Source organism: Hyla sarda, chromosome 9 (genome assembly GCF_029499605.1).
Source record: "Hyla sarda isolate aHylSar1 chromosome 9, aHylSar1.hap1, whole genome shotgun sequence".
In the NCBI taxonomy this organism is placed as follows: domain Eukaryota; kingdom Metazoa; phylum Chordata; class Amphibia; order Anura; family Hylidae; genus Hyla; species Hyla sarda.
The window spans coordinates 51,165,444-51,181,440 of record NC_079197.1 but is presented as its reverse complement, the minus strand read 5'-3'; the positions used below and the strand labels follow the sequence as shown (position 1 = coordinate 51,181,440).

At 41.1% G+C, this 15,997-nt stretch overlaps 1 protein-coding gene across 4 annotated transcripts in view; it reads right to left on the bottom strand.

The window, feature by feature from the left end:
* The window catches only part of OPHN1 (oligophrenin 1), a 188,716-nt gene that overhangs the window by 87,382 nt on the left and 85,337 nt on the right, over positions 1-15,997 (bottom strand). For all 4 annotated transcript variants that reach the window (XM_056541037.1, XM_056541038.1, XM_056541039.1 and 1 more), the window contains exons 3-5: positions 12,440-12,535; positions 4,895-4,956; positions 3,212-3,283 (exon numbers count right to left, since the gene is read on the bottom strand). In XM_056541037.1, coding sequence (XP_056397012.1) covers positions 3,212-3,283; positions 4,895-4,956; positions 12,440-12,535 — 230 coding nt within the window. The remainder of the gene's footprint in view (positions 1-3,211; positions 3,284-4,894; positions 4,957-12,439; positions 12,536-15,997) is intronic.

Genomic DNA, 15,997 nt, shown 5'->3' with positions numbered 1-15,997 from the left:
ATAATTGTTGTAATGTTTGAAAAATTATAACAAATGAATACTTTTGATTCATGGAAACATTTTTAAACAAACAAGTCTAAACCATTTTGACTCACACAACTAATTTCTTTAGCTTGGAGTTTGTGCGACACAATTGACTTGTGCGACACAAAAAAACGTGCGACAGAAAAATAACCGACATGTGCGACAGAATAGTAAATAAGCCTGAAAAAAAAGACGAGTGATACTGAAATCACTCCAGAATAAACACTCCACTCTAAATCAGGGCCATTGAGTTTTCTATTATATATAGATTATTATCATCATCTTTCAATTGTTTGCTGTGTATCAAATGATGTGTGTCTACAATGATAGGACTGTGCTAGTAAGTTGTGAGGACATATAGTAACCTCTGTAGATCCCAATTCTGATGACTTGTTACGACACAGAGGGTTCACTAGGCAGAACATTGTAATTATGCTTCTTGGAATAAAATGCAGAAGTCTTTGATCCCATAAAAGTATTAGGCCAAATTACACTGTGTTCCCTGATGCCTGTATTTAAAGTGCATCATGCTTTTCACTTCCCAGTAGGCTGTCCTTGGATTGTGTGCTGGGAATGAACGGGTTATGAGCAGGAGGAGGTGGAAACAGAATCTGTAAAGTTTCCAGCATTTTGTTGGCTGATGCATAGTCCCAATTCACTCATTCTGGCAGCCTCCAGATGGCCGGAGAGGATCCATCCCCTCACTAGAACATGCGGCTCCCTCCTCCACCCCTCTAGTCTGTAGCTACAGTCCTATTAAGGAGACAACGCTCCGAGCTTTCAGAGTTAAGCACATTTCTAGCTCTGGCTTCAGGGCAAACTTCACAGAGTTCACTTTTCAACCCATTGCCCTGGAAGTTACTAAAGTATGAAAGGATGCTAATCAGGTTATCTTATAATTCACATGGTTGGTTGACTTCATGATCACTTGCCAGGATTGGCATTCAGATGAAATATGTAAAGAACACGCCTTTAAAGTTTAAGTTCACTAGGATGTTCTATGACTCACCACTGTATCTGATGTCAGCGGATCCTAAGTCATAGACCAATCAGTGCTGTAAGGCCAGGTTTACACAATGCAGTTTGGCGCGAGCTATGATGCAACCAAAACCAGGAGGGGATTAGACAGAGGAGAAAGGTAACCAAAGGGAGATGTTCACTTTACTCTTTATATGGTTACATAGTTTGTAAGGTTGAAAAAGCCTTAAACCCTACTGTGTTGATCCAGAGGAACGACCCTTCCCCCATGAGGCTGATGCCTATTGACCAGTAACAGAGGAAACATACCTTCAACATAGAAATCAGAATAATTCCCTGGATCAAAGTTCTTAACATAATTAAATCTTTTTCTACGGGGAGCTTCTTTATACTACCCTGTGGGGACCAGATGACTAAGGGTTGATAAGGGTTTCAATGTAAATATTTTTTTTGATACTATGTGTGTGTGTGTTTGTGTGTATATGCATATTCATGGCTGTCATTAACTGGTACTGCTATAAGAGTACTGCTCCTCTTAATATATCATGGGGCCCTGTCATAGAGGCCCTGCCATAATAGTGCAGCTTTACAAGGTACACAGACCCCTATGTTCACTGCTCTCTCCTTAGCAGGCTGGGGGGGGGGGGTCAGGGTCTCTCTCACATCATTGCTTTTACTCTGACTACTCCATATGTGGAGTAAAAGGAAGAACTCTGACTACATGCAGGGATGGATGTATGGCTTCAAAGGAACCCGGCTCACGGCGCTGATCGACCAGACAGGTAGATGAATTTAAAAGAGGATTTATTGACCTAGGTCAATAAATCCTCTTTTAAGTTCATCTACCTGTCTGGTTGATCAGCGCTGTGAGCCGGGTTCCTTTGAAGCCATACATCCACTACCGTTTATGTTCCGGAGGGCAGAAGACAATCTATTCTATACCTATTCCCATTGTTGTGTATGTGCCTACACAACCACTCAGGGTGAGCAGTTCATTTATACAATTATTTAGCTCTCTGGGTCCAACAATATTATTCTATGGAGCGCCTACTTCCTTGTCTCTACGTGCAGGGATAGGAGACTTCAGTAACATGAATTCTTCAGTAACATGAGTTCTTTTGCAGTATAAACCAGCAAAGGTCCTGGCGCATACAGTAAGCTTGTCCATAGACCCCCACTCCTTCGGCAAAGGCCAAAAGAGTTTCCTTTGGTCCTCTGTGGAGCCAGTATACATCAGCGATAATAGATTGGATCTTCTCCATTGTCCACAATAAGATAATAATAGCAGAAGCGCTTCAAATAGGGTAGAAGGTATGGACCAATCTCAATCCCTATCTAGATACAAAAGCCACTTACTGTGTTTTTGTTTTTAAGTTCACGTTATTGTATACAGCAAGAAAAAAAACAAAAAATAAACATCTGTTTAACGTCTAAGGTTTTTAATCCTGCTTAAAATGTAAACGTTAAAACACAAACACAGTGTGTATCCACCAGTAAGAAGCTCAGCCTCAGCCCCGCCTCAGCCTATCATTGGCCGAGGCAGGACATCGCTGCGACTGGCGATTAGCTGAGCCACAATGTGATGTGTTGACCACCGGCACCCAGGAAGTGGACCACAGGATGGGAGCAGCGATACGGAGGCATCGAGCAAGTAACGGCAGGTAAATGTAAATTTTTTTTTTATAAGCCTGGGGATAATTAAGACTTTTCACTAAAGGCGAGCAGTCTATATTTGACATAGACTTGCTCCAGACTTTTCCATTATTTGGTTACTGGAACAGGAGTTAGCTATTTGACAACTTAGCCACTCAGCCATATTAGTTTGCACTGAGCTATTTTTTCCCCAACCAATCACACCTTCCCACCCTCTCAGTCAAGGCGCACCCCCTCTAACCATATAGGCATATACTCAATCAAATTAATGAAAAACAAGGAATCCTGGGAAGAGTGCATGAACTTCAGTGAGAGAGCAAGTAACTACTATGGATACAAGTGTTTTAAGAGAGAGGTGCCTATGATGCAGCTCCTGAGCAGGTTTTAACTATTCATGTGTCACTGTTTTCTATAGTAGAGCTTCTATGATTTTGAAAATAGTGCTGCTATATAAGATGTAGCCTAGATGAAAGTAAAGGAAACCCCATTTATAGTCCTTGTGTACACAACCTCTCTCAGTAGTTCTTTGCAGCCCATGGGCAGGATGTGGAAGTACCTTAGTGAGCCCGATTTGATCCTTGCGGAAAACCTCCAGGGGCTTGATCAGTAGTTCATCTGCATTCTGAAGCTGCGGTGGAAGCATAAAAAAATAAAAAGTCACTGTAGGAAATAACAAGACTGATAAAGAAGGTAAAAAGTCAGAATCATCATGATTTCTAATAATTTATTACACTGGCCTGTAATACACAACAAACAGCACACATACCCCAGCAAAGGAGCAGGATTCCAGCAGCACACATCAGTGCCAACTATTCATGTTTACTAGGAGATGTTGTTCCTTAATTATAACTATGTGTAATGACTTGTAACTACTTAAAATTACTGATAGGTCATAAACAATCGCTTCTAAATAAGAATCAAGACTAAGAATCAAGATCTTGCTCTCTAGAATCTTTATTATGAGGATAAATTCACACACGGCATCATTTACTGCAAAGGGTAAAATCTGCAGCATGTCTTCAGAAAATCTGCATGTAACACGTGGATTTTGTGGCTGATTGACTTGAACAACAAGATCTAACATATGAGTCCACTGAATTAAAGAATGTGGAATTTCCTCATTATGCTCAATGAAAGTGGCCTTTGTATATGCGAGTATAGAGAGTATACTGTCATAGGGCTCAGGAAGGCAAATGACGGCAGCAGTGTGGTAATGAATACAGTGGATTCAGCCAGCTCTGCGCAGGAGTCTACTGTATTTCTATTTTATAATATTTTCATTTTAACTATCTTTTCATTTTAACTATCTATTGAATAAACATCAGTCCTGTGTTACCGCTGGCGTCTGTTGATATTCATTCAACATTTCTACTCGGTAGCGCTTTTCAGAATTCCTCCTTTTTTCGCCTTTCCTGTATTTTATAATATCAGCATGTTGGATGGTTTCACAAGGTGTAACCAACCATAGCACTAAGTAAGGGTTAAAAACACCTTTACAGGCATATATTTAGACTTCTATCTTTTGAACTTCTTGTTAGTCAATTTAAGAGTTTTCATATATGTGAATAATCAGTAAATGCTCAGGCCAATCCCCTCAAGTGCCCAATATTTCTCTTGCCGCCGTTTCCCCATACATTTGATTAACAGGCTCTGTGCGGTGTGCAGCAGGGGGATGGACGTGCTGGGCACTTAACGTGGTCGTCCCTGTCCTGTGGGTATTTGCTGATCATCCGCATGTATGAATAAACTTAAACTGCTCAGCAATTCTGACATACGTTTTGACAAGAGTAATTTTTTTGTAAGAATCTGATATTTGCTATTTCATGTTCCTAATATTATTTCTATTAGCTGACATTTTTTGGAAACTTGACGCTAACTAAAATGAGTGTTTGAGAACATCCAATATATTCATATGCAAAAGGAAGAATGGCTGTACATACTGTACTTGGATTCTATAGAGAAAGCATATTGCACTCTGTACTCAAAAGAGGCCTATAATGAAACCACGGTATAAATACATCAGCTTGATTCTGTCATTAACACACCATTGTATCATTTACAAAGAAGTCAATCATGCCCACGCTGTAATTAGAGCTAAAAGAGGACAATTTCTACTTTTCAAAGAAATAATTATGAGATATGCTGTGACAAATGCAAAATGTAAAAAATATGGTGGAAACACTGGAAATGTACTAGAGGAAGAACACCGATCGACTATTTCAGGAAGGTCAAGTCTTACCATCATCATCTTCTCATCCTCCACTTCCTGCAGCAGGTCTGCAAACTCTTTAAAGGACTCAGCTGAGAAAATAGAAAGAATATATGAGTACAGCGCTCTTACAAAGGCAGCTACATGAATGTATTAAATATCATAACATAAAAATTGTACTAACCCTCTCTTCTTGTACAGTTAGAATGTATCTCCTATGTGTCATACTCTGGTGGATGGAATATGACCATGTATGAGGACTCTAGTTTTGGGAAATAAATGCTTTCTGTATCAAGATCTTTGTATTCTGTCTAAAAATGATGCAGTTTTCTCCCAACAGGTAAAAACCTTTCCTATTCAGATGATGGACACTTGGCTGCACAACTTGTCTGAAGACAAAGGTCTGATAACTCTCCTGCACCTCTTCTAATGCTTGACCATGAAAGCCCAAAAGCCATGGATGACGCTGAAAAGTTGCCTGTGTTTGGTGTATACGTATAACAGAAAGTATACCTCAGCTTAGGACCCTCTTTCACAGGCTGATGGGCTGCAGATACGAGAGCTAATCTCTGTGATCGTCACTTGTTATCTAAGCCTTTGCAAGGGTCAAACAACTGTGCAAGTCCTTTAAATTATGTTTAAACAGGGCATTGTGTGGCCTCTAGTGATAATTAAAATTGCGTCACAAAAGATTCGCTGATCCTTTCACATGGGCAAATTTTTGGGAACAAGTCCCAAGAAACACTCATTTGACCGATAATCGGCCCGTGTAAAAGGGCCTTTACCCCTACTGAATCCACTGAATTCAAAGTGACTACATACGGTCCATGACTCCACAGCAGAGGTGGCCACACGTTTGAGTCCAATATGTGCACAAAAATGGACTGTACATAGTCACTGGTAGATTATGTTTGATCCATTTAACTCAAACGATCAAGCAGGAGAATGCTGCAATATACAATGCTTTCAGAAAGTCTTCAGGCCCTTTCACTCTTTTGTGAATAATGCCTCTGCACTTAATAGCCCATAATGAGTTTGTGAAAACAGAGAAAATCTTAAATTTTGCATATTGAGATACTCTGCTATGACTCTTGAAATGTGGCTTGGGGACTTACCTTTTCTTTTGATCATCTTTGAGATGTTTTTACACCTTGACTGGAGTTTCCTGGGGTAAATTAAGTTGACCGCACATCAACTGATATGGGGGGGGGAGGCCTTTGTAAGAGAGGTGACCAAGAACCTAGTGCCCACTTTGGCTGAGCTCCAAAGATTCTGTGTGCAGATGACAGAAATTTCCAGAAGGTCAGTCACCACTGCAGCATTCTACTAATCTGTGCCTTGTGGAAAAGTAGCCAGAAAGAAGACTCTTCTCTATAAAAGACTTGTGAAAGCTGCCTAGAAAGCACCTAAAGGACTCTCAGACTGTGAGGAACAAGATTCTTTGGTCTGATGAAACCAAGATTGGACTTCTTGACCTCAATTCTAAGCTTCATGTCTGGAGAAAACAAATCCCTGCTCAACACCTGCCCGATCTCATCCCTACAAGAATGGCGGTGGAAGCATCATGCTGTGGGGGTGGGGGGGTTCTCCGCTGGAAAAAAAAATTTTCAATCAACTGGCTCCAGAAAGTTAAAAAGATTTGTAAACTACTCCTATTTAAAAATCCTAATCCTTCCAGTACTTATCAGCTGCAGTCTGACCACAGTGCTCTCTCCTAACAACTCTGTCCATGTCACGGAGTGTCCAGAGTAGGAGCAAATCCCCATAGCAAAACTCTCCTGCTCTGATCTGTTCCTGACATGGACAGAGGTGTTAGCAGAGAGCACTGTGGTCAGACTGAAAATAAATGAAAAAAGAAAAGAACTTCCTATGGAGGATACAGCAGCTGATAAGTACTGGAAGGATTAAGATTTTTTAAATAGAAGTAATTTACAAATCTGTTTAACTTTCTGGCATCAGTTTATTTAAAAGAGAAATGTTTTCCAGTGAAGTACCCCATTAATGAAAACCTGACCCACAGTGATAAAGGGCCAAAGGTTCACCTTCCAATAATCTATAGCACACAGCCACAACAACACAGGAGTGGCTTAGGGACTGTTAATGTCCTTGAGCTCTGACTGGAACCCAACTGAACATCTCTGGAAAGGCCTGAAAATGGCTTACACCGACGATCCTATACAACCTGATAGAGCTCGACAGGGAAGAATGGCAGAAAATCCTAAAATCGATGGGGGAGATTTATCAAAACCTATGCAGAGGTAAAATTGCCGATTTGATTGGTAGCTATGGGCACCTGGGCAACTTTTCCTCTGCACAGGTTTTGATAAATCTCTCCCTATGTGTGCAAAGCTTGTGGCATCCTACCAGGGAAGTCTGCTTTTACTAGCTACTATGTGAAGGCTCTGTTTACTGATGTTAACATAATAGTTAAAGGAGAATTCCAGAGTATAAAAATTGTCGTCCCTACTGTCGGCAGTAAAAATATAAAGATGTACATACCTTCCTCCGCTCCCCCGGTGCCTCCAGTAACCGGCTCCGGTCTCCGCCGCGATCCACTTCCTGGTTGCCGGTGGTCGGCGAGTCATACTGCACTCAGCCAATCACTGCCCGCAGTGAAGTCCGACTGTGCCGGCGATAGGCTGAGCGGCAGTGTGAGAACGCTTCAGAACACAAAATTCTTCACTACACCGGCACCTGCTGCCAGGGCCGAAAACGTCACACTGCCGCCCAGCCTATCGCCGGCCGAGTCGGGACTTCACTGCGGCTGGTGATTGGCTGAGCAAAGTAAGACTCTCCGACCACCGGCAATCAGGAAGAGGATCACAGCGGAGACCGCAGACGGTTACCGGAGGCCCCGGGGGAGCGGAGGAAGGTATATACATCTTTATTTTTTTTTACTGCCGGCAGTATGGGGGACAATTTTTATACTCTGGAGTTCTCCTTTAACTTTTTTCTTTTCAATAAATTAGATAAGATTTCTAACATTCTGTTTTCACTGTATTACTGAGTGCAATATAATGGGGGAAAACTATTTTTTATTCATATTTTAGCACAGTACCGCAACATAACAAAAAGTGAAAAAGTGAAAGGGTCTGTAGACTTTCTGAATGCATTGTACTTCAGTATAACATTCTGAATCACAGAACACATCCTGAATGTAGGCTAACTTTCAGATGTAAATATAGCCTTGATCAGTGGTGTACAACCTGTGGACCTCCACATGTTGCAAAACTACAATTCCCAGCATGCCCGGACAGCCGTTGGCTGTCCGGGCATGCTGGGAGTTGTAGTTTTGCAACATCTGGAGGTCCGCAGGTTGAAGACCACTGGCCTAGATGTTAGAGAGTTGCCATCTGTAAACTCATTACACCCAATGGGTGAGATTTATCAAAACCTGTCCAGAGAAAAAGTTGCCCAGTTCCCCATAGCAACCAATCAGATCGCTTCTTTCATTTTTAACAAGTCCTCTGTAAAATGAAAGAAGCGATCTGATTGGTTGCTATGGGCAACTCAGCAACTTTTCCTATGCACAGGTTTTGATAAATCTTCCCCAATATCCTTGCTTTCCTTTCCAGTGAAGCAGCAGTTCTGTTACTGAGAGGTACTTCGTACTTTACCACAAGTGATTTTGTCATACAATTTTAATGTCTGAATACCATCTGGTGCTTTCAATGTGCTGAAAAACCAGCTCACTCAAAAAAGTAGATTCTAATAAATGAGCTCACCAAATAAGGAGGGAAAATATGTAAAAATAAATATATAAGACATAAGTCTTATACACAAAACACTTAAAGGGGTACTACGCCCTATCCAAAGGATAGGAGATAAGATGTCAGATCGCCGCGGTCCCGCTGCTGGGGATCCCCGCTGCGGCACCCCGCTATCATTACAGCACAGAGCGAGTTCGCTCTGCACGTAATGACGGCAATACAGGGGCCGGAGCATCGTTATGTCAGTTGTAGCATCGTTATGTCCGTCCCCTGTATCGCCCGTCATTACGCACAGAGCGAACTCGCTCTGTGCTGTAATGATAGTGGGGTGCCGCAGCGGCGATCCCGGGGGTCCCCAGCAGCGGGACCGCGGCGATCTGACATCTTATCCCCTATCCTTTGGATAGGGGATAAGATGTCTAGGGGCGGAGTACCCCTTTAAGGGGGAGATTTATCAAAACCGGTGTAGAGGAAGAGTGGTGCAGTTGCCCATGACAACCAATCAGATGGCTTCTTTCATTTTTAAAGAGACATGTGAAAAAAGCAATCTGCTTGGTTTCCATTGGTTTTGATAAATCTCCCCCTAAAAACCTCTAACTTTGCAATACAGTGTACTCTCATAGATCAAAGCTGCCGTAGTATAGTATGGAATACTTTGCAGATTAATGTCTATTCTCACGAATCAGTACAATACAAACAGTGCACATTCCACCTATCAACATCTACACAGAGTAATAGTAAGTTAGCAAATCCTAATTCAGTGATCCCTCAACTTACAATGACCTCAACATACAATAGTTTCAACATACAATGGTCTTTTTTGGACCATTGTAACTTGAAATCAGACTCAACATACAATGCTATGAAATCTGCAAAACATGTCAATGGATGGAAGAACCGACCAATCAGAATGGGCATTTCACTGGCAAAACCTCTGTATTACTGAAGTGCATGCACTGACTGTTGTCTGATAGCACCCCCTACAGTAAAGGGAGGTACTACATGTTCTGTACTTTTTAACCCATGCCTTGGTTAGCTGCTCCTTTGGACACCAAGTAAGGGCGGCTCCATGTAACTTTTTTAGGATATTGAATGTACTGTACAGGACCCTGAAGAAGCTCCTGTCCTCTACATAGACCAGTGTTTCCCAACGAGGGTGCCTCCAGCTGTTGCAAAACTACAACTCCCAGCATGCTGGGAGTTGTAGTTTTGCAACAGCTGGGGGCACCCTGGTTGGAAAACACTTAAATAGACAGTGATTACAGCTCCCAGCAGATCTTTCTTACTTTTTTTATGTAAGAATTTGCTTTATATATATTAGTTCTACTTATTTTAGTTCTACTTATCTATATGAGATCTACTTATTTTTCTTTAATCCTCCCTTCTTCCTATTTTTGGATGACCTTTTGGGGCTTCAGAACCAATTACCAGGTTTCCATAGAGTTATGATCTCAACATACAATGGTCTCAACATACAATGGTCGTCCTGGAACCAATTAATATTGTAACTTGAGGGACCACGGTATTTACATTCAACAAAGGTCCCTGGAAAAGCCTTCTTGAAATAAATTGTAATATTAAGTATATTAGAAAGTTAACAACATGCATTTGGCCAATAATTATAGAGACACATAATACATATGTGAAATAACCACACCATCTAGATTCAAGAATTTGTGTATGTTCTCCACTTGATAGGGAGGATCCCTCTATGTTCACCCAGGCAGGGCCTCCTGTTGGGAGTGAGCAATGCTGGATCTGAGTGTGAGTCACTGTTTGGCTCAGGTACAGAGGGACCAACACTGAAACATCTGTTGTTAACCCCAAAATTATATTGATGTCCATATTGGGAAGCAATGAAATGTGCAAAAATACTTTCATGCTATATTCACATGCAGCAATTTTTTTCATTTTTGCAACTGAAAATCAGTTCCATTTGCGTAAATGGACAGTTTGTACAGCATGTGCATGGGTTTCTGCTGAATCAAGGTGAAGAAATGTCTGCAACAAAAGTGCCATGTGTGAATATACCCCAATCTCCTATATCATATGATAGACCAGGAGACACCCTTGCAATTCTATTTTAACCAGCCCATTTGAAGGAAACATCTACATTTGAAAATATTACAGTGGGGATCAAAAGTTTGGGCACCCCGGGTAAGAATTTGTATTAATGTGCATAAAGAAGCCAAGGAAAGATGGAAAAATCTCCAAAAGGCATCAAATTACAGATTGACATTCTTATATGTCAACAAAAGTTAGATTTTATTTTCATCATTTACACTTTCAAAATAACAGAAAACAAAAAAATGGCGTCTGCAAAAGTTTGGGCACCCTGCAGAGTTAATATCTTGTACTGCCCCCTTTGGCAAGTATCACAGCTTGTAAACGCTTTTTGTAGCCAGCCAAGAGTCTTTCAATTCTTGTTTGGGGTATCGTTGGCCATTCTTCCTTACAAAAGTCTTCCAGTTCTTTGAGATTTCTGGGCTGTCACGCACTGCTCTTTTAAGGTCTATCCATAGATTTTCAATTATGTTGAGGTCAGGAGATTGTGAAGGCCATGGCAAAACCTTCAGTTTACGCCTCTTGATGTAATCTCCCATGGATTTCGAGGTGTGTTTAGGATCATTATCCATTTGTAGAAGCCATCCTCTCTTTAACTTCAGCTTTTTCACAGATGGCATCAAGTTAGCATCCAAAATTTGCTCAAATTTTATTGAATCCATTTTTCTTTCGACTCGTGAGATGCTTCCTGTGCCACTGGCTGCAATACAACCCCAAAGCATGATTGATCCACCCCCATGCTTAACAGTTGGACAGAGGTTGTTTTCATTATTCTGTTCCCCTTCTTCTCCAAACGTACCTTTGCTCATTCCAGCCAAAAAGTTCAATTTTAACCTCATCGGTCCACAGAACTTGTTTCCAAAATGCATCAGGCTTGTCCATATGTTCATATATGTTCAGGACGTAGAAGAGGTTTTCTTCTTATGACTCTTCCATGAAGACCATATTTGTACAAGTATCTCTTTATAGTGGAATAGTGTGCCACAACTCCAGTGTCTGCCAGATCTTTCTGGAGGGATTGTGCAGTCAAACGTGGGTTTTGAATTGTTTTTCTCACAATCCTGTGAGCTGTTCTGTCTGATACTTTTCTTGGTATTCCAGATCTTGCTTTAACTTCCACTGTTCCTGATGACTGTCATTTCTTAATTACATTCCAAACAAAGGATATTGACATCTGAAAATATTTTGCTATCGTCTCATAGCTTTCTCCAGCTTTGTGAGCTTCAACTATTTTCAGTTTCAGATTTCTAGACAACTGCTTAGAAAAACCCATGGTGCTGATTGTTGGGGCAAGGTCAGATAAGTCTGGGCATTTAAAACCTTTAAGATTGACATCACCTGGTCTTCCCAGATGATGACTGAGAACAATCCATGACACTGGCAGGTCTCAGCTTTGCAAAGGGGGCAGTGCAAGCTATAAATTCTGCAGGGTGCCCAAACTTTTGCAGACACCATTTTTTTGTTTTCTGTTATTTTGAAAGTGTAAATGATGGAAATAAAATCTAACTTTTGTTGACATATTATAAGGATGTCGAATCTGTAATTTTATGCCTTTTAGAGATTTTTCCATCTTTCCTTGGCTTCTTATGCACATTAATACAAATTTTTACCTGGGGTGCCCAAACTTGTGATCCCCACTGTATCTGCAGAAATACAGATATTTGTAGAACCAGAGAGTAAAACACAGGGAAAGGAAAGTAAATGTAATGTAAGATGCACTGAGATCTTCTAAGGCTGCTTTCACACACATCAGAGGAGATTTATCATGTAACACCCTAGAAATATTACAGATTTTTCTTACCAATATTTAACTCATCATCCGTCATGGTGTCACCAATGAAGTCAAACTGGAAGCTTTGCAAAGTCTGAGCAAATTTTTGGATTGCACTGGAGTAGCCTGAAAAATATCAAAACACATGATGTATCAGGATCATTGTAGTAACACTTTCCAGACACTTTGGCTACAGAAATTGTTAAATCATTTAAACTAACCCGAATCATTTTTAAAAATCGCAGCAAAAACAGCCAAAATGCAAATAGGTTCATATTATATTTCATACTGATGATTCTTTAAAAGAGAACTGGGCTTAGTATCCCTCAATGCCATAAAGGCATTTGATTCTATGGAATGGCTTAGCCTTATTCTCTGCAGGTTTAGCTTTGTAGGCAGCTTAATAAATTGAATCTCTCTTTAATATAAATCCTACAAAGCATTTATTTCCCTTAATGGATTCCTGTCTATGTTCCTCTACACAGAGGATAAACACTTTTTGGGGATGCTCTGTCCTACATATGAATTGGCTCTCAACCCTTTTAAAAAACTGTAGACTAAACCCTGGTGAATTGTTGTGTCGCCTCCAAGTAACCACCACACTTGAGAGTATACATTCCATAATAATGATAACAGTATATTCCTGTATCCATCTTGGGCATTTTTTTTTCCAGATAATGGGCTCTCTAATGGTTTCCTTTATCTGGGGCAGGTCCAGGGCTCAAGTAAGAATTTCTACTTTACAACATCATAAATCCCATTCAATTATATAGTATACCAGCAAAGTACCTGGTAGGGCTGTACAATATATCACAATCACAATCAAATCGCAATAATTGCAGATTTGTCCCTTCACAAAATTGGGAAAAGAGACAGTGGCCGCATGCCGGAGGGGCCGGGCCGTGCACACTCGAGCTGAATCAGGGAAAACACAGGAGCAGAGTCGGGCTCCAGCGGCAGCTGTATGCTATGCTCCCCTGCGTCGCAGTCCGGGCCCTCCAAAGTGCGACCATCTCTTCTCCTAACAGTGCCCAGTGCTGGGAGGAGGTAAATTAACCCCTTCACGACTGGCTGCCGTATGTATATGGCACAGTCATGCGGTGGGGCTATGAAGAGAGCTCAGGAGCTGAGCTTTCTTCATACTGGCTTATGCCGGATATCACCGATCCAGCTGATGGCCAGTGTAGTGCCATATTTTGTGTTTTGCCATGGAATGTGTTACATGACTCATCACTTGCCAGTGCTGGACTAAGACAGCTCCATTGGTTGACACGCGCACACCAGCCCCCTACATTGGTTCCTGGGGGGCTGGTTGTGTGTGTGTCACATGACCACTAATATGCTGCCTCAAACACCGTTCCCTTCAGTGTGAGTTCGGCTACCACAGCAAGAGGATGTCTCTCTGTGATAGCCAAAGCGATGCGGCTGCAATGTTATTCGCGTTGCGGCTGTAATGTAATTGATTCCCCGCTAGGGGGACCAATGTCAGCATGTCAGCCAAATCAAAAGTGACCAAAAAGTTCCATCAAAATAAAAATGGAACCAATAAAAACTACAGATCACGGCAGAAAAAATAAGCCCTCATACAGCCCCAGCTATGGAAAAATAAGAGATATAGGGGTCAGAAGAGGACAATTTTAATCATACTCATTTTTTTTTACAGAAAGGTCCAATTTTTTTCAAAAGTTCTTTTTGAAAAGTTAAAAAGTGTGCTGCATAGAATCTACCCCCCCCCCCGCCCACACACCCAAAGTTTTATTTTTTTTTTTTTTTCAATTTCTCCCCAAAAATATATTTTCACTGTAGATTGTTTTGGTGTTAAAATGAGTGATGTCATTTAAAAGTATACAAAGTATACAAAACAAGCCTCCTATAGGTCTGTAGGGGGAAATTTTAAGTGTTATGGCTATTAGAAGGCAAGGAGGGGAAAATCAAAACCCCCTCCTGGTCCTTAAGCGAAGTCACTTACTCCCAGTGCTGTCTCCCATGCGACTGCACTGCACAATAGAGCAACGCAACATGCTGGAGAGGGTGGAGACTATACTATACCAGGCCAGGCACATGAAATGGGGAGGAAGAATAAAGCTCATTTCTCCCCATTTCATATCCAGTCCCCTCCATTTTGGCTTTATGAAATAGGAGGATTAGACATTAAATTGGGGGGGATTTCATCCTTTGTTTATTTTATCGCAATCACATATCGAAATTGCAATATTTACCTCCATAATCGCAATCGCACATTTTCCCTATATAGTGCCACCCTAGTACCTGGTGCTGCCCAGTTTTCCTACCTTAACCTTGTGGGAGAGGAAAAGCAACATAGGAGGATGCTCTTGTCCTTATATTCCATCCTCTTCTCCAGACCGCTTATCCTAACCTCCTATCCCATCCTCAGGTGGGGCTGAGATATCATGAAGAAATTGTAGGCCGAATTTAGAAAGGGGCTGTGGCGTTGTGGGAGTGGGCATGAGTTGCAAGCTAGACCAATGCACAAATCCTCAAAATAGAGGGGTGTAGCTTTGTGGGAGGTGCGTGGCTTGCAAAAGGGGCATATATATATATATATATATATATATATATATATAAGACAGGGAATGTTCAGAATAATTCAGTAAGGTGTGGGATTTGTGGCATTTCTCTCTTCTTACTCTAAACACCCCACAGCACTGTTGTCCTGCAGCACTGGGGGCTGGGTTCAAATCCCACAACCAGGGACAACATATGCAAAGAGCTTGTATGTTTTCCTTGTTTTTGTGTGGGTCTCCTCTGGATACACCAGTTTCCTCCTACACTCCAAAAACATTCTGATAGGTGAATTTAGAGATTGTGAGCATCAATGGGGACAGGGACCTATTTTAGTGTTGACAAGCTCTGAACAGCACTGCGGAATATGTTTCTTACAGAAGTTTCATTTCTGGACTATGCATTAACCTGAGATCAGAAAAAATCACTAATATGATTCTCCCTGCAATGGACAGATGAACAACGCTCATGTGAACTGACAAAGCCTTCCAAGATATTCTGAAATTCCTTCTATTTGTATCATGTGCATGACATGGAAAGCACCAAACAACATAGTAAAAGCATTCCCCCTGACAAAGCCCGTAGGTAGCAAAATGTATGTTGGGGTACATATGTTGTGGGAGTCTTGACTGTATACATGACTGGTAATACTTACTATACTATACTTTGAGCTGATCCTATTTTGTTCTATTGTTCTGCACTTTTTCCTCCTTTGCAGTTTTATTAGTTCTGCTATTATTCTTTTGTGTAGTTTTTGATTGATGCCCCACTCGTCATTTTGCTATTTTCTGATATAGTTGCCATCTGTTTTTGCCTTTCCCTCTGCATGTTCATCTTTGAGTGTACTGTCCTGCCTCTATATTTCTAATGTGATTTTTATGTATGTTTTTATATGATCATGTTCACTTAGTAGATTTTTTTACCCTATATTGTACTTATGTTTGGTGCTTTCAATGTTTTTGTGTTTATGTATTGTTCTGGCACAGCAACTCATTTATGTATTAGTTGCCTTTGTTTGGAGTTATATTGTATCACATCCAATTGTATCGCAGCCAATAACAGACT